The 23,058-nt window shown below is 44.5% G+C and overlaps 1 protein-coding gene across 5 annotated transcripts in view; it reads left to right on the plus strand.

Moving 5' to 3' along the window:
* Positions 1-23,058, plus strand: part of ARID3B (AT-rich interaction domain 3B) — a 36,794-nt gene that overhangs the window by 3,839 nt on the left and 9,897 nt on the right. For all 5 annotated transcript variants that reach the window (XM_075099855.1, XM_075099859.1, XM_075099857.1 and 2 more), the window contains exons 3-5: positions 8,916-8,987; positions 10,557-10,629; positions 22,643-22,826. In XM_075099855.1, coding sequence (XP_074955956.1) covers positions 8,916-8,987; positions 10,557-10,629; positions 22,643-22,826 — 329 coding nt within the window. The remainder of the gene's footprint in view (positions 1-8,915; positions 8,988-10,556; positions 10,630-22,642; positions 22,827-23,058) is intronic.

Genomic DNA, 23,058 nt, shown 5'->3' on the forward strand with positions numbered 1-23,058 from the left:
GAACAGGCTGATGTTATATTTATTTTTGGTGGAGACACTTGCCTGCTAATGTCTCACTGAAATGATTTCACGTACAACATCTATCACCCCTTTGTGTAAGACCTCCAAGATGCAGCGACTTCAGCTGGGTTTCTGGCTGGTGCTGTGGACTGGCAGGGAGGAGTGCCTGTCCTGCCACTGATGCTGTGAGTAGGCAGAGGCACTTTGTATTTCATGTGTGGGAGCTCACTTGCTACTGCTTGGCTTTAGTAGGAGGTTAATTCTATGTTTGAAGAATTACTACTCCTTGTAGATAATTGCCAGAAGATCAAGAATTCTTTTGTTGTAAGTGGGTATTTCAGTTAATGTGGCACTTGTGTGTTGTTTTGTTACGGAGCTAACCTGAGCAGACTTTTGGAGACATTTATGTGTATTGAATTGAGCCAAAGGACTACATGGTTTAAATAAAGAAAAAAAGTTGGACTTAGTAGTCCTTTCCTACAGATGTTATCCTGAGTGTGAAGAGGGTTAAAGTTCTTTGAGATAACAAACCTTGTATGGACAAAACCAGCTGCTTTTACCTTCCCTCTTGTGAACCCAGTGAAGTAAAAAAGCTGGAGCTGCTTTGTGGTGGCTGGTGAACCACAGGTGTTTGAAAGCTTGCTGGGGACAGTCAGGGCAGCCTCCCCTTAGCTGTTGGCTGCATGCAGGTGATTTGTTTTATACTGCCACAGGCAGCAGTTCGAGGAGGAACTGCTAAAGCTCATCAAGCTTTAGTTCTCCCATTCTATTTCATGTGTCCTGGAGGCTCCTACCCAGCTGCTTCTGCAGCAGTTCAGTGTTTCTACACCAATGTGTGTGGTGGGAACTCCTCTAAGTTTCCAGGTGAATGGTGTTTGTGACTATCAGTGCTCTAAAGCTTGCTGGTGAAGCAGCCCTGATGTGTTAGATGCAGCAGGTGAGCAGTTGCTGCTGTGTTTTCTCTGTGCTTGCTTCTCAAGAGGCATTGGGTTGAAAAGAGTTACTCAAGCTGTTGTAGGGAAGTGAGGAGCTTTGTTGGTCAGGGGACGGTTGCTAGAGAAATTGCTTCAGAATTTACTGGATCGGAGTGACTGGTGAAAACTTCCTCTTTCAGGTCTCTGGGTGGAGAATAGCAGGCAGGACTCTGGTGTTAGAAGGATCACTTCCTAAAACAAAACCAAAAAACTTAGCATTAGTCTTTCGCTGGTTTTATTTCTAGCTCAGCTGGTGCTAACAAGTGTGTTATTGTGCTTCTTTCCAATAGTTTATTGAGAGTCCTGTGAAACTTACTGAATTAATAGGCTTGATTGCTAGGTCATTTGCTCTGTTCTGGGAAGACAAATGAGTATAAGTGTGCCAGATCTGGTCTTTGTAGATGTGGAATAGCAACAAACAAACAAAAAACTGTTTTACAGTTGGCATACTGTGTACTAATCCTGATCCAGTTACTTTGGCCCATTTCAGCAGTAAAGTTATTTTGGGAGTAGGTTGCAGCTTAGTCTGATTTTAGGCCAACTTGTTCTAGAAGTTGAAGTGCACAAAGCTTCACCAGGAAGCAAAACTAAAAGGAAAACCTTCTTGCTGCTGTGTTAAAGTAATGTTTTACTGCAGGGAAGGCAGGCAGTACAGCACTAAAGCAAGGAATTAGAGAAATTCATAGTCATGAAGTTAAGGAATAGATTATAAAGGAATATCGGGGACATGCTGTGCTACAACACTTCTGGATGGTGAGAAAACATGGCAAAAAGTGGGCAGGTTCATGTATTGTCTCCTGGTGCTGTTGTTGAAGATTGAGTACTGAGCTAGATGGTCTGCCCCAGTGAGGCATGGCTTATGATCATACTAGTGGTGGTGGCACTATTATCAATGTGCTGTGGTGTGCTCAAAAGGTCTTATTGGAGTGCCCAATATTAGTGATGCTGGTGCAGTATATTCACCTTGAGTAGGGTAAATGCTGCAGATCAACTCGTTTGCATTCACCAGTGAAGTTCTGCATACCAGGGAGTAAAAGTTTAACTGCAGTATAGCAGTTCAGCGCTGGTGAGAGGGTGGCTGTGTGGAGCTGGGAATAAACCAAGGGGGTGAGTCCAGACAAGAACTGTTAGCAGGTGTGACAGCAAAGGGGGAGAAATGTGTGTGCAACTGTGGACTGTCCAGATTAATTCTGTATGCTAAATGGTAGCACGCTGCCCTAGCGTAAGCCCCACTTGAATTTTTTTCATTTCAAATGCATGCTGTAAAGATACTGGGCTTTATCTTTTGTCTTTGTGTGAAATGGGTTTTTTAGGCAGAAAAATCAGGGTGAAATGCAGAGGTGCCTATCTTCTCCACTTTGTTTTCAAAATGATTCCTGAACTGGTCTTTTCTTTTAGCTTCTGTTGTGATGGAGGCTAATAGTTGGTCAGTAAGCACTGCTTCCAGCTAGCTCTGCTCTGGGGGTATTTGTGGTATGTGTAATGGCTGTTGCTTGCAGAAGATGGGAGAAAAAGTCACTTCTGTTTCTTCAAGTGTGTATTGGTCTTCTGAAAGTGATGCCCTTGGAGAAAAATGCATCTTGAAAGTGTAAGGCTAAGATTGCCTGGAAGGTATGTGATGTGAAGATGGCAGAAAGGTGGAAGCTACCAACAAGATGAAGCCCCGTTCTGTTGGGTCCTGGACAGCCAAGTAAATAATTGTAGAACAAGCTGGCAGACAAAAGAGCTGGCTCAGCTTATGACACGGGCGGTGGGAATCCTGTCAGCACAAAACAACAAGGGAGTGGAGTTGCTTGTCAGGGGGAGTTGCAGTCCCAAAAGAAGAGCTGGGGGGTGTGTGTGCTCAGCTCGCTTACTCGTCAGACTTGCTTGAATCCTGTGCAAATCCATCACGGCTCTGACAGCTAAAGGGTCCCGCAAAAAGGGCGTTGTAGGCTGCCGGTTTTTGAGGAAAAATGAGCTTTTAATTCTGAGGGTGAAAATGTTGCTTTTAGCAGATGGTTGTGTGTGGGTCCTCCTCCCGTGGGTTCTTGCATTGCTTGGCGATGTCTCCGGTTACCAGGGAGAGCCGGGTAGGAAAGGCAGGACGACAGCCGCTGTCTTGCTGGGGCTGCTTGCTGCTTTTTCACTCGAGGCTGGTGTGCAGCGCTAGCATGAGCAATATTGTCAGGCTGTTACTACAGCACACACATTAGGACACGCATTCCATTGTGGAATGTAAAAATAAAGCCAAGGTTTTCAGGCGTCAGCTGATACTTAATGCCTGCTTAAATGCAGCAAGGTAAGTCTCCTTAAAGCAGCCATCTGACTTTCAGAGAGTGGTTTGTGTTCTGGTTTTGGGGATGTCTCATGTTAGATTCTCAGAAATCACCAGCCACTACTAAAAATCCTGACCTAAACTTTTACAAAGGTCATGGTGTTTATTAAGATAAGTCAGCTTAAAATAATTACTTTGCTTTTGCTCTAGGGTCTAGGAATGAGAGGCTGAGATTCCATAACCTTAACTATGTGCCTCAAGTGTTGTGCGAATTGAAGTATTGCTCAGGAAATACTAATTAATCCAGAGGGGGTGAAGGTCCCAGGAATAAAAAAGTCACATTTCACATAGTGTATTTTTTTACCTCCTAATTATTTCAGATATCCAGGGCCCAATTCAAGGGTTGGATTTTTAGTTCCTTATGCAGGCCACCGGATATTTTTTCTTATGATGTAGTGGGAGGACAGTTCTTCATTAATAGCTGATGTTAGATATTTGGTTTCTTTTACTGAAAGCGCTTTTTTGTAAGAGCAGATTTTAATGCTTAAATTGCCAATTGCTGCTTCTCCTGAATTCATGGTTTAGGTTTGTTTTGATGAAGCTTCATCCCTGTGACAGTCTGCTGCTGCTGTAGCACCTGACTTGGAATTCATGCTGATATGTAACTTAAAAGTAGTAATTGGTGGCTGGAGCAGAGCAGGATCTTAGTAACAAAGGCTGCTTTTTGTTTAATATAACAATGTATGGGAGAAGAGAACCAAGAAACCGTTTATGATAATGACTGTAGGCAGCAGCCTACAAACAACTTCTATTGGACATCAGAGAATTCTTCCAGGTCTTCATCTCAAGGGGTGATTCTGTAGGCTTCATCAAGGTTATGCTGTATTGCAAGGACTGTGCTATATCTGGAGCAAAGGCACAGAGTGAGGAGCTCACTTATATCCTGGGGAAGATACGGCTCATTTTAGGATTTGTTTGCGTGCTAAATTTATCTTAAGGAATGGTTGCAGCTTGTCTCCGGTGCCAATTATGGACATTCTAGCTAATGCTGTAGAGCAGTAGGTGGAAAGAGCTCGGATGTGTTGTATTCTTAATGTCTACTTTTCTCACTTCAGGGTAAATCTGAGACACTCATGTGGCAGTGAGTTCTCTTCCCACAGACGTAGCACTGAACAAATCTTGTCACTTAAGTTTTTGTTAATTCCTCTGAGTATTTGTGAATAGAAGTCATTCACAAAGAGTCCAACTTTTCCTTAAGGATAAGGAAGCAGATTCCTGTTTTGCAAAGAATTGTGTTGGTGCTGCAGTCACTAGGTCATGGGAGCATGTAAAAGAAACTTAATAAAAGTAATTCATCTATGAACTTCAGTCAATTCTTTTTCTTTCCTTCCCCATCTACCCTGCCATTCCTGAAATCACTAAAATGTTTTCAAAGCCCATCTTTGAAGCTTGTAGATACTGAATTGAGCTCTGTTATTAGTAAGACTGGGAAGGGTTTATTCCAATTTCATCAGAGCTTTACCAGGCAGCTTGTGCACGCAGTAATTATAACTTGCTTCTCCATGCTTGAGAACTTGCAGCTCAGGGCAGTAGTCCTGATCTTATCAGTGTTTTGTAGTACAACAGTTTTCTTTATAATAGCATCTGTTTCACTTCCTAAGGCTTAACTCTACCCACAAAAGGAATTTCTGTGGATTCTCTGATAATCCTGAAATTGCTGCCCCTGTACCTTTTCATTGACTCAGTGCTTTCAGTTAACCCATGGGGTAGGGGAGGGGCTTTCTTTTTCACTGCAACATTTAGCCTTGTCCATAAGCGGGTATTTCAGCAGATTTCTGGCCTAAAACCTCTGTCAAAACTGCAGGCCTGCAGTAAGGAGAACAATTTTGAGTTCATGCCAGAAGGTTTTATTTCTCTTTTCTTTTACATATTAAAGCTTTAGTAGGTTCTCTCCAGTTCAAAATTTTCCCTTTGAATACAAATTTTGCAGTCTGGTAAAACCACATCAGGCTTTAGCTGAGCCCCTCTCATACAGCTGTATGAAACTGGGGTGGGGAAGAAGGGAATGCCCTGGAAAAGGGAGCGTTCCCAATTTCTCATGAATGTCCCTGTTTGCACACTAAGACTTGCGCAGGCAAAACTGGAGAAGGAGACAATGAGCTGCTGTTCCATTTGCCTTAATACTTCACTTTTTTACTGAGCACAGAGTTTTGATTAGTTCCCTAGCCTCTGGGAGAGACAGACATGTGAGATGGTAATATTTGAGAGGTAGGTGTCCTGCAGGGAAGGTTGAGGCTGCTTATTTGTAAGGTTTTCGTCCTCAAAAGAATGGGCTGGACGAAGCAGGAAAGCGTTTGCCATCTCCTTTTCTGTCCGCTTGGCAACTCAGGGTTAACTCTGGCTTTTGAATGTGGGATTGGAAACCAAAATTGCTCTGGACATCTGAGCTTCCCTCTAATAAGATATTCCAGGTGGTAAGGGAGTAATCCTAAAATAGCTCCAGATATAATTGCTTCTGAAGCCAGGCCCACAGCCTCTCAGGGAGAGGGCCGTCCAGGGGGGCTCTGGCAGCCTCTGAGGTGTCTGCAGTGTGGGGAGGGCTCCCTGGCTCTGCCAGAAGCCTGTGAAGGAGGCCAGCCTTTCCCAACACCTCTGCCTTCCCACTCATGCTCAGCATCGGGGTAAAGCACAGCCAGTGCTGCTTTTCTGCAAGAAACCAGATAAATTCTTGCCTGTGGTAGTGCAAGGGCTGTTTGTCAAACATCAGCAAATTCCCTTGATACAGATGGGTGGAGAGAGAGGCAGGGCTCCCCAGAGAATGATCTGCCTCTCTGAACAGTGTTTTTTCCTTCCTGCTACTATTGCCTGACTTATACAAAGGTCTTTTAATGACTTGTGAGGATATATTGATTCCTCAGGTTCCTGCTGTTTATACAGAGGAGGGCTTCTCAGCATAGGGTAACTTTGTTTTCCCAGGAGAAATAGTAAGGAAGCTTGATACCAAAGCTCCCACTGAGCTCTCTTGCTGTGTAAAATATACTTTATTCTACATATGGAGCACCTCTTGCTTCAGTAGCTTCATGGAACTCTACTGATTTACCTGTTCCAGTCATGCTTGGGTCGCTGCTCTGACCACTGCCAATATTTGGTATCTTTGGTTGTGGCCTTGGCAGGGACCCAAAGGTTTTGGTGAGCAGAATAGTCCCTCAAGATCAAAGCTGAGGCCTGGGAAAGTGTCTGGTGCTCAGGCTCTGTTCTCTGAATAAATAAGGCTTTATTCCCCGGCTGCTGAGCTGACATTTCATGCTAGCCTGAGACTCTGCTAACTCTGCTACCCAAAACAAACCTGTGCTCTGTCCCAATGTCTCTACAGCCCATGTGTTGTTTGAGTGCACCTTTACTGATTTACGCTGCTGTGGCAGCTGCTGCTTGCACCAAGGTAGATGAGAAGCACTCTCCTTATCTCTTCTGATAGCTTAATGTGGGGCGTGGTAACTGGCTTTAAACCTTTCCAGCTATTGCAGGAGGAAATGCTAATACTGTCTGCTGTCTCTCACCTTGGATCACTCCGTGTCATGCCAGGTGATATCCATCTCTGCCAATTTTCTGGACATATGGCAAAACACTGATGGCTTCAGCTGACTTTAAGCTCCTTTTCACTAGCGAGGTGTGGGGGAGCATTACTTCTGTGCTCTCAAGCATCTCAGGATGTAGGTACAGGAAGTAGGGTGCATATCTTCTGCTTATTCTCTGTATTGAACCTTAATCTTGTCATTCTTTTTTAATTACCCTTTTTCTTCAAATAGAACAAGTAAAATAACTTCTAAAGAGCCTTTAATCCCATAAAAAGTTTTGTTCCTGGAAAGTTTACCAGGTTCAAACCCAATGACAGTAGAGAATAGTCTCCTCTAAGCCGTCTTCTCTTTCCTCTCCATGTCCTCAGATGTAGTGAAATAAGTTATCGGCATGACCGAAGTTCCTGATGAAAGCAAGTGTTTTGCTGCTTGAAGCACCCGGTTTAATACCACAAACAGGTTTGCTCTCTGGATTTATAACGAAGTACAAACTTGGGAAGAAGGCAGATCAGCCCTCCACAGATCATTTTGCCTTGGAGAGTGTGAAGTTGAGGATGGGATATAGCTGCTGCCTTCTGACAAGACTGTTCACATAGGTTTGATCCGAGTTAACAATCAGTGGAGTTTTAGGAGCAGCTGGATGTTACCATAATTAGCAGAAAAACTGTGTTTTTAATCTCTGGTAGCAAAGAACACCTGGATGAATCCTCTGTGAACAAAACTATTCTTCAGATCTCTTCCTAGAGAGGGCTGGGAATTGATCTGCTGTAATAAACAGCTGACATAACAGAAGTGGCAATAATCCCCCATTAAATATCTTTCAGTTGATGGGACTCACTGGATAATTGACTTTCCAGCAGGAATTACTGGCTCAAACTAAATCAGCAGGCATTAGGGCAGCTCACTGCAGTGTTTTTTAAAGGGGGGAATGTAGCTTTGCCTGGCCTTGACAAGAGCTATTCATCTTTCTAATTCGATGTGTGTGTCACAACCAGATGACTCAAAGATTTCAGATATTGTACCACCTCTCTAATTCACATGGGGTTTTTTTTTTGTGCTGAAACCTCTTGCTATCTTCAGTGCTTTTCTTTCTGCATTAGGATGCTGTGTTTTTGTCAGGACAGGCTACCTTGCCACATAGATTTGGCTGTTCTTTTATCTTGAGCGGCTCTGGAGCACTTGCTATACTGGAGCTTTATGAAGTGTATGGTTTAAAGGTGCTTGCAGAGTTTTTCAGAGTCACACTTCTGGTCTTGGCCCTGCTGTACAGTCAGAGGCTGCTTCTGCTGGTTTCCAGCCCTGGAGACCACTTCAGGGTGATGAATTACCAAGTGGAATAGGCCTAACTAGAGTAATTCTTCTAATGCTGAAGAAGAATGAACCTTAATCCAGCAAAGCTGTGTGTTCCATTTCTGTGGGGAAAATCCAGATTCAGTAGCTTCCAGGAGTAAGGGTCCTGGGTTGGGAAGAAGTGTTCCAGTGGGATTATTTCTTCAGCATGTTTTGGTTTGATAGGCAAGTGAGGGGAGACCAGAAAGGCATTTCCAAGTGTGAAGGGGAGCAGTTGGGTGTCACCTGGCGAACAAACCCAGGATACCTGGGTAACACCTGCACCTTGTACTGGAAGCTCTAGGATGTGCACTTGGTAAAAATGATGGACACAGAGAGCAAAAGCAGCACCTCTCTTTAGATGTTGGACGTCATTACTGCAAAGCACCTGCTACAGGGGGGTTAGCATACTTACGTGTAGCAGGTGAAGGAAAGTGGCCGGTGAAGGTGTTGAGGACCTTCCTTGAGAATGGTTTTCCCTGGTGTCAAGACAACTTATTTGAGAAAAATTTCTGCAGGAAAAATCTGAGAGCTGAAAAACTTCCCCTATCTTCAGTAATTGCCTGGATTGTGAAATGCCACTTCCCATTTTGGCTGAGTGTCAGAGATTCCAGGAAAGTGTGCTGTGGCAAAGGTCCCCCATCTTTCTAGTTTTCTTGGCCTAAGCCAGCAGCTGCTTTTGCATGTTTTTGGCCAAAAATGCACATTAGCAAGCTTTCTGGAATTGTCCGCAAAGCTTTTCCCTGGTGATCCTTCACCCTTTCATTTCCCTCTCCTTAGAACGGCAATGTGACCTGGAGTGATGAAGGTGATGGATGCCGAGGAAGAGAAATTTCACGAGACTTTGCCAAGGTCAGTCTGATCGTGGGGATTTTGGGGAAGGGGTAATTTTGGGGAATTCTTTCCCTGCCCTGTGACAGAGGGTGACTACTGAGCCCTCACTATTCCCCTGTAGTGAATTTGTAAGAGAACTGTTTTGTCGTGCAGCCCTCTGCCTACAAACCTGCTTTTTTGTGCTGGTTTGCCTTTGGTCACTGCAATATAGTTTGAACTAAGGCTTTATAACCAGACTTTTGACACTTAAAATCTTGGCCAATACTTTGTCCAGCTGGGAGAAGAATTAGCACTGTGGTTGTGGATTTGAATGTGGCAGCTGTGTGTGTGTCACATCAGCCAGAGGAATTAATTTTAAACTAAGCTGGCCCTTTCTGAAAGGGTGCAGGTAACTGCTCTGCAAATACACTGGGGTGTTTCTGGGTGAGAAAGCACAGAGCTTCATGGGCAATGAACCCAAAAAGCTCCTCTTTTTGACGAGATGAATACCAAGTAGCTAGCAGCACCTGTGGAGAGACTGAAATACATATTTCCCAGTGAATCTTTGTTTTTCTGTTGAGCTGCTCCACAAGAGTAGCTACAACCAATGGAAAAAATTCCTAGAGTTATTCATGATTCTTCCTCAAAGCAAATGAGAGAAGGAATTGAATTCTGTTTCGTGTACAGCATTGTCTTCTGTCTTGTTCTATATCCTCCTGTATCTCAGTGAAGCACTGACCAGCCCTTTCAACCTGTCACTTTGTAGCCTCACAGGATTCTTGATAGGTGAAAATTAGATTTATTTTTTTTCTTTGTCCCAAGGGGTAGTTGAAAGATGACAGTCATACCTGCCCCTTCTATAAAAAATGAGCTGATAATGCTAGCATACAGTGCTTCTCCTTTGGCATAAGCTGCCTCTGGAACTTTGTTTTAAATGCTTGGGGTTTTAAGCCTTTTGGTAAAATGATTTCTGCGACAAACTCTTTCCAGGCTGGTTTCTGATATTTTTCAACATTTTTTGGCTTATTTTAGAGAAGCCTTTCCTACCAGGTATTAGTAGTTATAGGAAAGCTCTATCCTTTCATCTCCCCCTTCAAGGGACTTGGAGTTTGTCATTTATGTGACAATCCCTGAAGGAGGGAATCATGAGGCTAGGAGAAGCTGCAGAGAAGTTTACATCTCTGGTGTCTGAAAGGTACAGGGCACTGATCTTCCCTGGAGCACTGACACCTCCCTTTTGGTTGTCTCATCTTTCTTTCCCGCTTGATAGTTTCTCTCCCCTTTGCTTTCAGGTGATTTCAAACCCTGCTCTGTAGCAGTGCTGTTAACTGAGCTGAATCATGTACCCTTCAGCATGCCAGGCTGTACTGTGCCTGGATGAGTTACTATGGGGCTGAGCAAGGCAAGCCATAATGAGGGTCCTCAAAGTATCACTGCAGCCTTGTCCACGAAATTGCTTGGGAATCCTTCCTCATTCTGCCTCTTTGCCTGTGGCTGCCTTTCATTCCCCCAGGACAAACACCAAATCACCTGTTGGAAGAAGCTAATAATATTTTATTTTTATCTGTCTCATTGTGGATTGTGCCTTCATTTTTATTTTTTCCCCAGCTCTATGAACTGGATAGTGACCCAGAAAGGAAAGAGTTCCTGGATGACCTCTTCATCTTTATGCAGAAGAGGGGTGAGTGAGCATTTATTTGAACTTGATACAGTAAAACAGGGCAGAGGGGTGCTGCTGTAGTTTGGATTCTTCCCTCCTGAGTTTGAAAACACAAATCCAGCCCTTTAACCTGCAGATCTGGTGGAAGAGCAGCAGTAAGACATGAGATATTTACCTTGGGAGATAAGGTGCTCAGTAGGAAAGAACTCTTCTGCCTTGTAACTTAATTTCACAAATGCTATTTTTCTACCCCCACTCCTACCTAATACTCAAGTTATCCATGCACTGAAGAGCCTGAGAAGCCCAGTTCCTCAAGGCTGTTTGAAACATGGTTGAATACCTCTATGGATTCCCTGGTTCCCCTTCAGGTGGCATGATCAAGCATCTTATGTTTGATTTCAATGGCATGCAGAAGCTGACTGTGAATGCCTTCACAGGCTGCGTTAGAGTAGTGGCACGCAAGCTGGGGACCAGGAAAATATACACCAAGCCACACTTTCCTGAAGATTTACTTGTCAGCTTTCCATTCAGTAATTTTGTGTAACTGAGTGCAGAAGTGCGCAGTTTAGAAACATTCTCACATTCCTCCCCATGGTGTCAGCAACTTGCATCTCTGCTAGAGGAGTGGTGATGTGTGTATGAAGGCAGCTCAGCTGAGATGTCACAAAAGTATCTGTCCCCTAATTATCAAAGTTCAGTTCCCTCATTGCAAACTATTCATAATAAAAATGTACATATATGTAGTATTGTATAAAGCATATGTCTCTGACCACTTATGGTAAATCCTTCATGGTGCTCTTTTCTTTTACCTCTCCAAGCATACCAGGCCAGGCAGACTCTTCCAGGAAAGGTGCTTCTGACAGAAAAGTGTTAAATTGTGCTATAGAGCTTTTCATTGTTTCCAAAAAGTCTGCTGAAGGTAGGTGTGAAGCACAGACATAAAAAGGACCCTTTGCTCCTTCATGGCATAATGCTGTCTGAGAGTGTGTTGGACCAGACAAGCCAGGCTGTGCGTATTTGGAAAGGGGGTCTGCCTTAGCATCACCAGTAGTATTGTGCCCTGAGAGTCTAATAAAGATGCAACATCAGTCTCATCTATTTGAAAATTATCTAATTGCTGTGTTGGAGCTGGAGTCTCATTTCCAGTTGTCTTTTGAACCCTGCATCCCTCTGTGGATGACTAAATGACAAGCAGAGGAAAGGCTATCTAAAATGCAGCTCTTGCAGTTGCTCTTCATATCCATGTCTGGCTTTCCTAGATGACTAGAGCTGACAGCTCACCTGTGTGAATTGTCACTCTTCAGCAGTTTGAGGTCATGCTTCCAAGTTGGCTAAAAATTAGAGCTGGGTTTTGCTGATATTTCTGGCTTTTGTGTGCAGAGGCATAACCGGGCTTAGTTTACCTGCAAATGTTAACCTGAGGTCATGTTAGTGTAAGGGCTGGGATGACTGACAGACAAGACAATAATCTGAAGGGTGTGACTGGCAGCAATAGAAACCTCCAGATACCTAGCAAGAAATCTGTTTAATACTTCAATGTCTTCTTCCGATTACCTTTTAATTATTTATAAGTGACATGTTCCTGGTACAGGGGCTGAGCTCTTCACCAGCTGGTTGCTGTAGGAGTTTAGCTTTTAATCACCTGGGCATTTCCAAGTATATTTTCTGGAGAATCCCTTGTTTTCTTGCTTGCTAGAAGACTGAAAATTAAATATAAGAGCCCAGCACCCACGGGGAGAGATGCTGTGAACTGACAGCCCTCTGCCAGAAGGGCTGGAAATGTTTGGCCATGCTCTGGGGAACTGGCTAGATTGCAGGGTACAAGGCAGTTGTAGGCTTGCTTTATATTTTGGGACCCCCAATAGAAATAGGCAGAAAGGACCCTGGGGAGCTAAGTTTCTTCAGGTTGATAGGAGAACTGAACAGCATATGTTGAGCTATAGGAGGCAGTTTCTCTTCTGTCGTTAATCTTAGTTGCTGCATCTTACTGCAAAGGAAATCTTTTGACTTGGCATGGTTTTTCAGAAGCTGTATTGTCCACTTTTCCCATGCCTGCTCTCCCCACCGCTGTCTACAGCAGGGCTTTGGTTTTTCTAGCAAGCAGATGGACTTGCCTGCTGTGTCCTGTTCTGGGATCTTCAAAACTCTGGGAGCTTCTACAGCAAAGTTATCGTGGGATAACATTCAGGCTTTCATTTCTCCTCCCCTTGCTTTATGTGCCAAACAAGCATCCTAAACCAAACAGGGCTGAACAGCTGCCTTGTTCTCAAAGTCCTCTCCTGTCCTGTCCCGTCCCCCCGTCCCTGTCCCTCCCCAAAAAAGATGGATACAACTGAGGGCTCATTGCACCTGAGAGCAAAGTGCTGTGTTTCTTAGCTGGTATGTGTGAAGAGCTGGTTAATTTGCACCTCATGTCTGAAGGGAATGGAAAGCAGCACTGCTAATAAACATTGCTGGTGTAAAGATGGGGATTTTGCTGTTGTCCAGGAGGAGCCAGGGAAGTGCTGGCCCTTGTTTGGGGCTGATGGATTTGGGGCACAGATTGCTAACTGATGGTGAACCAAAAAAAGCCTGATGTGAAAGGTAAATGACAGATTGCACAGGAGCTACTGAGTAGCAGGAGGGATGAAAAGATTTGCTTGTTGGTGCTGCTGTTAGGAATGTACCTAGAAATGTGAAGCCATGAAGCAGGCTTAACACAGATCAAATGTGCAGGTCTCATCTGCCTCTGAGCACAGCAGGTTGCCACTGAATGACCACAGCTGCAAGTGATAAAATGGCCCTTCAGTGGCAATAATGATGGAAGAGGGAGATGAGAGGAAAGCTGTAACTCTTCCTTTGTTGGGTGTTTTATTCCTTGTATGTGTTTAGGTGAATGGGTCTCACCATGTCTGTGATTGAAGGGGCAGATGGGGAGAGGAGGGGAGACCAGCTGATGAGTGCAATTAGTGGGCAGCACTAGCTTCAAACCAGGCCTACAACAAGACCCATCTGATGCAGCTTGGTGGGGATGATGCTAGGTTGCTGTATTACCACTTCCACCTTTCCCTTTCTCAGCTCTTCTGCAGTCTCAAACCAAAGGTTGTCTCTCCTCGGATGGAGCAGGGATAAGTAGCTTCAGCAGTGGCTTCCCTTCATTGCCATTGCTGATCTGGTGTCTTGTGACAAGCTCAGCCTTGATGTCTTGAGGTCTGGTTTCTCAGAAGCTGTATTTTTCAATTCCTGCTGCATGAGGAGCCACTCTGTAGGCAAGTTTATGGTTCAGGGCATTTATTAAGGGCACAGGCTGAGGCTTTTCTGTTAGTGCGCTGTGGAGTGGGCTGCATTGGAGGCGTGCAGGCTGGATGTGTTCTGCCTGTCACTGAGGGCACTGCAGGCAGGAGCAGTTTGTGAAGTGCCCAGGCTGCACCCATTACAATAACTCAAGGTAATCATGTGTTCACCCATCCTTTGCATTACTGAAAATAATTTTATTACAGAAATGTATATTGCCAAATGGGCAAGTTCATTTACTCAGATCAGATTCAGTTTTAAAGATTATGACATCTTCCACTTCTTTTCAGGTCCTTCTCACCCAGTGAACATACCCTGAAGCTAAATTTTGTCTCCATCTTTTCTGTGTGGAAGAGGGCATAGGTATGATGAGTAGCAGAAAAAATGTAACTGCTAGCCCTTGAGCATGTACTAGGTAGCATAGCTATACTGCTTTTTGTCCCCAGATAGTGAAGGACTGTTAGTGGCATGACTCTTACAGACATTCAGGCAGCCACCAATAAGTGAGCTGATTGTATTCCAGTCATGCTGGTCAGGAGGGAGGTGGAGTAATGGGCCTGTTTCATCCCCTGGAAGGATCAGCAGTGTTCGTGCAAGGCAATTCCTCTTGAAAAGGTTTGATGGGGAGGAGATCTAACTGTGTGCTATGGTGTATTAGGAAAGGCTCCCTTTCAGGGGAAGCTGTTTTGTTCATTTTAAGTACTGCCTTTGTGAAGACCTCATAAAACGTCTCCAATTGTACAGCTCTACTAATTTTGTTCAAGGTTTCTACATGACCTTGGTTTTCCCAGATGGCTTGACCATTCTGGTTTTTTATGTGTATATACATAGAAGGGGCTTTGTAAGTCTGACCGTGTGGTTTTAATGTTTTCCTGCTGTTGTATGCTCTGTCTGCATGTTTTAGATGTGGAAATACAGCAAATCCAGGGTATTGACAAAAGCATTTACTGATGGCTTTATTTATCTCTAGGCCAAGTGGTGTTTATGAAATGTTTGTCCGGGGGTTATGCTTCATTCTTCTACTGATTCAATTTTGCAGATTTCTTCTTTTAATCCTCTGGAGATATTTTTGAATCTGAATTAAGCAATGTAAGTTCTCTGAGACATCCATAGACATAAATTCTCAGCATCCTTTGCTCATGCTACCTGCTTAATGCTGAGCCACAGAAAATGCTTCCCTACATAGCAGACGATGTTCTGGAGTGGAAAATTCTCACTCAAGGCAGTACAGAAGTCTCTTTGGTCAACTGTTGTGACTTGGACTCAAGAAAAATGGTGTCTTGTGTCTTGTCCAAATGGTAAGAGGTGGGGATCACTGAAATATTTTAGGTTTTTGCTTTTTATATTGTTAGAAAGAATAGAAAGAATGATTTTTTCCTTACATTGTAGGGGGAACTGGCATTCTGGTTTACATTCCTCTGTATTCCTTAAGTGGCTGAGCCTTTCAGAAAAGGGAACTGAGAATGTACTTCTCTGTGTACTTAAAGGCTTTCAGGTGATGCTAGGATAAAAACAGGTACAAAGCAAAGTGCTTGGGATCTCCGAACAACTTGAATCCAGCTCCTCTGGGGAGGGATAGTCCTGTACTTGGGGTAGGCTTCTTTGTAGCATCCAGAAAAGTCCTGCAGGAAGGCCTTGCTCATCAACCTTAGGTGCCAGGTGACTAAAAGTCTCCACCAGATAAGTTGATATTTTGAGGGGGGTTTACCTGGGCCAATTTGCAAAATTTGCAAATTGTAATAACTTAAGAAGTAGTTATCACAGAATCACAGAATGGTGGGGGTTGGCAGGGACCTCTGGACATCATCTTGTCCAACCCCCCTGCTTGAGCAGGTACACCTAGAGCAAGGGGCACAGGACTGCTGAGGCAGGTTTTGAATGTCTCCAGGGAAGGAGACTCCACAACCTCTCTGGGCAGCCTGTTTCACTGCTCTGTCACTGCTCAGCAGGTCCTTCCCGTAAAAACCACACTTTCTCCCCCTTCAGTTTTTCATACATCAAAACATTCATTGCAGACAGACATGAGAATTTTTTTCTGTAAAATGGAAAAAGCCTGCAAGTTTCCCTTTGGGAAAATATATTTTTTTTAAATCTTTTCAGGGAAAATACCCAGTACAGTTCAAATAATTAACATCCCTTGGTTTTAAGCAACTGAAAAATGGTGGTTTAGGGTGAATATTGCTTTAGCTCTAAAGAAAAATCATATTGGAAGCTGCAGTTGCAATTAATGGGAAAATAGTATTAGGAGTTTAGTTGGTTCTGGCTTACAGGAGATTTGTTTTAAATTTAGCCAGTGTGAAGAATGTTTGAGCAGCTTAAATGTTTTGTTATGAACTGAGTTGGCATTGGACAGGGTACAAAAGAAATTAATTTGAAGTCATTGGCTATTGTTGCTTTGCATGAACCTTTCTCAAGCTTACTCATCTGAGAGCAGTCTGCTTTAGTGATCGCCAGCTGAGGATCTCTGAATCCCAGGTGCTCCCTTGTGGGTATGCAGAATTGAGTGATGGAGTCAAAGGGGTGTTTTCCTCACTTCCTCTGAAGATTGAGATGTTAAATTGTCACATGTTTCCCCGGCATCTCAAAGACTGGGTGTTTGTCTCAAATCCTGGTCTTCTCAAGCTATTCTTTTTAGTGGTACTTCTGCTTTGCTATGGGTGTTCTTGGCCTTCCTCCCCTCCCTAAATTTTAACAGCATGTTTTTCAAATGATGAATGAACTGCAGCACTCAAGCAGCAGAGGTGGCTCAACACTGAAGAGATGACCCTCTAGATATCCAGGTGGATGGAAGAAGGTGGAACTGTTTGGTATGAAAATGCTCCAGTTCTTGACTTTGCGTGGCCTGCCTGAACAACCTTTATTTTTCCCAGATGCCCCTGTTTCTGCCTTCTGTATTTGTACATCTCTTTGCTAGAGAAGTTTGTCCATTTGACGGTTGTATATATGGAAACACACCACCAGTTGCATGGTGGTTCAACATCTGGTGAAGAAATTTGTAGTAGCAAATACATTGGACCCAGCTGTGTCAGTAGCACCTGAACGGCTGGACTGTAGGTGAGCTAGGTATGAGAGAGCAAATCTCCATGGGAGCTCTGTTTTGGGGATGGAGGAGCACCCTGAGTGGAAGGTTAATGTGGTGGGAGCCTTGGCTAATGTAATTGGGATGCTGGATGCCAGTTAGGCTGCCTCCAGTTCAGCAGCTGAAATCTGATAAGGGGCTGCTGTCAGCCTCACTTATTGAGGAGGGAAGCAGAAACTGATGGTGTTTTGAGGGGTGCAGATAAGAAGTGGGCCTCCTGTCAAATAGAGCATGATTAATTGCCCTCTATCCTGGCTCTTGCTTTGATAGGAGTGTCTAATGGTCTGCAGACTTGCAGATCAGGTGGTGACATTCCCATTGGGAGGTGAGAATGCCCGCTGTGGAAATGCCATGCGTAAGAAGAGATTAGATCAGCCTTGGTATGGGCAGGGAGGAAGAGGGGAGAGGTTCCTTCTCTTTTGTATACCTTTCTTTTTATTTTGAGTGCTTGGGGCAGACTCAAACCAAATCAACAGATACAACTTACAAGCCAAGAGCTGGGGCAGCTTTGTGTGAAGCCAGCCAGGATTTGTCCTGGGAGAGGAATTCAGGCAAGCTGGGAACTGAGACGATGCAGGGTTCAAGTTGATTTGTTCCTGTCATACACTGCTGATTTGCTGTTGAACTGATTTTTACCTCTCTTCAGCCTGGGAGAGTGGGGAGATCTCCCTTCAGAGAAACACGAAAATCTCTTCAAAACTTTGTTCAAAATTATTTTAAATCACTGTGGACTTCCCCAGTCTCCTGGGAAAAACCTTGTCCTTTTGGCTGTCTCATACTGTTTCTCTTCTGAACACAGAATGGAAGGTGGAAAGAGCAGCTCTTTCTTTACCTGTACAGGTTGTGGCTTAAAAATGCCCCCCTCTATGCCTAGATTTCACTCCAGAGTGTGCTTTATTGCACTTTGAATGTTGCTCTGCAGAATAAATGTTTGGGATTCTCACCTCTCTTGTTCCTTGTTAAAAAATGGATGCTTCTGAAAGTAAATTGGATAGGGGAAAAATGGGAGGTGACTGAAGTAGTGCTCCAGGCTGGGTATAATTAACTGCTCTTTGTCTCTTGTATGCAGGACAAGTCATGGCTTAGACTGCTTGATGGTGGGGAACTCCCTACAGTGGGCATGGCTGGGCATGTGGAGAGAGAGTGGCTCTTGGCGGGGGGATCCCCTGTTGTCCAGGACTTGCAAAGCCAAGCAAATCCCTGCAAAATGAGAGGACTTATTTTCCATTATTTGGTTAAGAAGTCTTAGGGGCAGGTTTCTTTGTTAGTTCTGAAGATGTAGACTGATTAAGTGCTAATCTGAAGTCTAAGATAGGATGAAGAGCAGGAAAAAGCCCACATTGGGCAGCATGCTTGAGTGGGTGAAGAAGATGACAGTCCATAGCTTATGTGCCTTTCAAAAGCAGGAGGGCTGAGCCCCAGCTCTGGGTGAGTGGCTGGCACGGGAGCGGAGCCTGCATATGCTGATGGCTCAGCCAGCCCCCCACCCCCCGCCCCATACTGGTTCATTGCCAGTAGATGTAAAAACAGTCATTCAAAGATTATCTGGGGTTTACAGCTTCCTCAGCCCCTTCTTAAAGAGCTCTTGAAGGAAGAAAATCAAACAGTTGCTCCTTCTGCCTCTCCAGCATAGGGAGACATTCAAGCCTATTGTTATAAGCCCTTTAGGCTTCTGTTATGTCTGCCTGAAACAGAAAAGGCTTTTGAACAGGGTGAAACAGCTTGGCAGAGGGGACTGCTTGATTTTCCTCGAAGGACAGAGGTGTTTATAGTTACAGTGAGGCTTCCTCCAGGGAAACTCTTAATTTCTGGAATCTGAATTGCAGTTAATCTTAGTTACAGCTGTCTTTCCCTTCAGAAAACCAGCAGTCCATGGCTATGGGATGATTCTTCCTTCTCCTTCCAGTGTCATTCTTGAGCTTTTTGTCATCTTCATAGCTCTTCTAGTTAGCAAAGGGGGGAGGTAGGTTGTCTGGAGTCTTACAGCCTCTTAGCTTTATGCTGCACTCCCACCCTTGGGTCTTTGGTAGCAGGAGTTTGGCTGCCCTAGAGTTTGCCTTCCTGAGGTCTCCTATGCTCATCAACTATGATAATCCCTTTTCCAGTGGAAACAGACTCCTTGTCCCCTCCTTTTGGCTGATTCCTTGCAGGAATGCCCTGTACTTGTGTAGCTGGGGTTATATTAAAAGGGGGGAAAAAAGTAATTTACCAAGAAACCTAGGAGAAGAGCAAGTCATTTTCCTTGCCACCTTCTCATAGTCGGGCAAGGCTTCTGTCTCTTTGCAAGCACAGTATGTACAGCGTTTCTGAGAGCTGGCAGAATAGGGAGGCTTGAAAGTACAGTAAAATGAGTTTGCCATCAAAAGGCAACAAGTCTTATGCTGTGCCCCTGGCTGCTGACCTTTCCCTCTGGAATTCTCCCCTCTGACCTCCGGATCATTAATCCTGATGCTGCCAGATGACAGTAATCCATCATGGCCCCTGACAAGCCTTGCAGCCGCCTGTGAAAGGATCCGCTTGGCTTCAGCATCCAGTCGTCCCATGATACTCGTTTTTCAGCCTTTCCTGTTCGAGTGCTGGGGGTTTCCAATAAAGACTTTATCGCCTTGCCTTTCCTCGGAGAGTGCTGGGGGAGGAGAGGGCTGAGAGAGCAGCTTTTCCATGTTTCTCGGCTCTTTTGCAGTCAGATCCTATGAAACATGAAGAGCCCTAGCTCCCTTGGTGAAGAGTACAGTTAATTTACCAGGTCCAAAACCCCAATCACTCTCTGCCAGCTCTGGGAGATACTACTTTGGTACTGAGAAAGCTTGGGAGGAAAATTATTGCATTAAGTGGTAGAAGGATGAAAGTAGTTCTGTCCCTGCTGTAAAATTTCTCAGCCTGCATGAAGAAACTTTATGGGGGGAGAAAATAGCTGTAGGTTTTAGGTTAGTATATAAGGCTACTAATTAAATTTCAGGGCACTTTGGTCTGCGCGTCTGGTTTAAAAGCAAACTTCAGGAAGGGAGGGTGTCAAAGGGGTAGTAACATGAGGTGGGGAGGTCAGATCTGATTGCTGTTTCTACTCCAGCTATGAGCCAGCTCTCTGGAAACATATTCAAGCTTTTATTTATTTCTTACTGATGTAGGTAATGTTTGTCCCTTCCACAGGAGCATTTGGATAAACATCCTTGCATACCTTTTCAAATGCTGAGATGGGAGAATCTAGAGAAGAGTAACACTGTTTGGGATAAAGGCAATATATTAAAAAGTAAATATTTCCTTATACTTATTCTGTATTAGTGGCTTGTTTGCTTGAGGAGCCTTACCCATGACTCTTCCCTTTCACTCCCCATCTGGTCACTGTCTGAGGAGAGCTGTATGAAAGTCCCTTCTGGACAAGTTAATGCCATTCCCTAAATTGGATTGGGGAAAAGTGAGTGGCTTTGAGCAGCATGGAGTTGCCAGAGGAGCAATGAAGAGGGTCTTGATCCTGTCCCAGCAGAGAAGGTTTGCTGGCAGCGTGATGCCACTTAGGACACAGTCTTTCCTTGCTGCTGGGGCAGAAGTGCTGGACTGTTAATGAAGGGGCATTTTGGGGTGGAAAAAAACCAGCCCTGGCTTTTCCTGGAGCCCTCGGAGAGGGCAATTTCCCTGCTTTTCATTTGGAGCAGGCTGGGTGTGACTCTGGTTACTGTGGCTCAGCTAATGAATGATAACTTGAGGCTGGTAACATGATCACTCCCAGCCCTCTGTGTGTCTGAAATGATGCTGTTAGCATGCTCTTAATCTTTGCAATAACACACTGTGACAAAATGGTGGCTAAGGAAAAAGCAAAGCAAACCAAGGATTGCATTTACACAGGCTGGCCTTTTGGGAGGGGACCATCTCCTGGCTTGGGGTGGCCAGCTGGGATGGATGGAGCCACAGTGCATTTAAACGCTTTGGAAGTGTCTCTATCTCTGCTCCCTGAGGGAGCTGTTGTCTCTGAAAATGCAGGAAGAGGATCTGATGCAGTTGGTGAAATTACTGCTTTGTGGACTTTTCTGTTGTGGACAGGGAAGGGATTGTTTAGATAAGGCAAGGAAAAGAGGATATGATAGATATAAAATGACAGAGAATGCAGGCCAAGCCTGATTGGGTTGCTCTTTGTTTTCTTACATTTTAAGGCTAACTAACTTGGTGAAATTGAAGGCAGCCATTTTAGAGCTGAAAAAGTTTACTCTTTCTATCCAACATCTCATTAACCTGTGGGAATTGGTACCATGAACTAATGCATAACAGGCTTCAAACAGGAAAGAGGGGGAAAAAATGACACATTTATAATGAGGACATCTGCAGAGCTGAGCTGAACTCCTTCTCACAAAACAGAATAAAACCCATTTATAAGGGCCATAAACTGCTCTGCTTCGGGGCATTAACCGAATCGCTGGGTTGATGAGCAGCGGCAGAAGTCTCCCCTGTGGGTTGGGTATTCCATAATTGTCCATTACAGTGCTTTGCAGGCTTTCCTGTAAAGGCTGGTGCTGACCATTGTGGCAGACAGGATACTGATCTCAGATGGACGGCTCTTTGATCTAGGACAATATTTCCTATGCAAAATAAAAGGTTTGCTACATCAGCATTTTCCCCTCTCTTCCTCTCCTTGCCTAAATCTCATTAGTTTGACCTTTTCCAACCCTGTATCACTTTAAGGTGCTGCTAAAAGGGCACTATCAGGTTAAAAAAATCAGATTTTCTTACCTCTGTTAACCCACAAGCTGACAAGACTGAACAGGAAGGATAGAGTTGTTTCCCTGTCTGCCCTGTTTATCCTCACAAGGATAGAGCAGGACCTTATTTGGGGCTGCAAAAAGTGCTTGGATGCCTGGTGCTTCTCCCAGGAGCCACAAGGATGCCTGGCTTTGCGGTATCTGCAGTCAGGCATACTGATGCTCCATTATGCTGCTTATTTGTTCACCTCCACCATCAACACTACTTTTTAGCTTTCTCGCAACAAGTTACTGCTCCAGCAGCTGGGTTGCTGTTGCTATCACAGTACACATGTGGCCTCATCAGTCTGTCATTGGGGAGCATGTTCAGGGGAAAGGAGTGGGAGGGTGAAAATGCATTGTGAGAACAATCTGTAGCAAAATGTTATGCATGTGCTTGTGAGGGAGGACAGAAGTAAACATATGTGGGGGAGGGAGATGCTCTCAAGTGTCATGTACCCTTTTCTATTGCTGTTCCCAAGCAATACAGGGGAGAAAATCTTGGGGAGTGAGGAAGCCAAATCCCAACGTGTAAGTGGCTTGAGTTGCTTGGCTGCTGAGGCCCTTCCTGAGAACAAGCAATGCAGTTTTTTTTTTTCCTGAGACTGGCCTGGGAGCTCAAAAAATGATTCCTCTGTGCTGCTCCCTCACCCTTGGACTGAATAGTTCCTATTTCCCCTCTTTCTATTACAGAAGTTGCTCTTAGCTGCAGGTTATTATTTGTCTGATAATTGCTTTTGCCTACAGGAAAGGATTTTTCATGAAAAGGACGTGCCATGTAGCTACACTTCTCTGGCTCATTTACTCACCCATTGAGAGGCCTCAAGTCAGGCTGCAAATAGAGTTGCCTGTATTTCCTATTAGAAAGAAGATCAATAGCCCCAACCTGCTGGTTTTCTTGGACTCATTTTCTCTCTGACTCCATGTTTCCTTCCCTGCTGTTTCCCTGCAGGAACTCCCATCAATCGGATTCCCATCATGGCAAAGCAGATCCTGGATCTCTACATGCTCTATAAGCTGGTGACTGAGAAAGGAGGGCTAGTGGAAATCATCAACAAGAAGATCTGGCGAGAGATCACCAAAGGCCTTAATCTGCCCACCTCCATCACCAGTGCCGCATTCACACTTCGAACCCAGTAAGTCCAGAAGGCCAGACAGCATGGATGTTGACACAAGGTGGGGAGTGGGGGGATGAAAAGCAGGGACTGGGGTGGAAAAGTTGAAAGACTAAATTCTACTCTGTGGCCAGGGAGGAGCTGATAAATTGCTTTATTTATTCCTTTCATCCACGGCGTTTTCCTATCTATTCCTTCTCTTCTCCTTGTTCTTAGCAGTGATTCTTCCTGAACTCATTCCCCTTCCATCCCT

This window comes from Phalacrocorax aristotelis, chromosome 7 (genome assembly GCF_949628215.1).
Source record: "Phalacrocorax aristotelis chromosome 7, bGulAri2.1, whole genome shotgun sequence".
NCBI classification, from domain to species: Eukaryota; Metazoa; Chordata; class Aves; order Suliformes; family Phalacrocoracidae; genus Phalacrocorax; species Phalacrocorax aristotelis.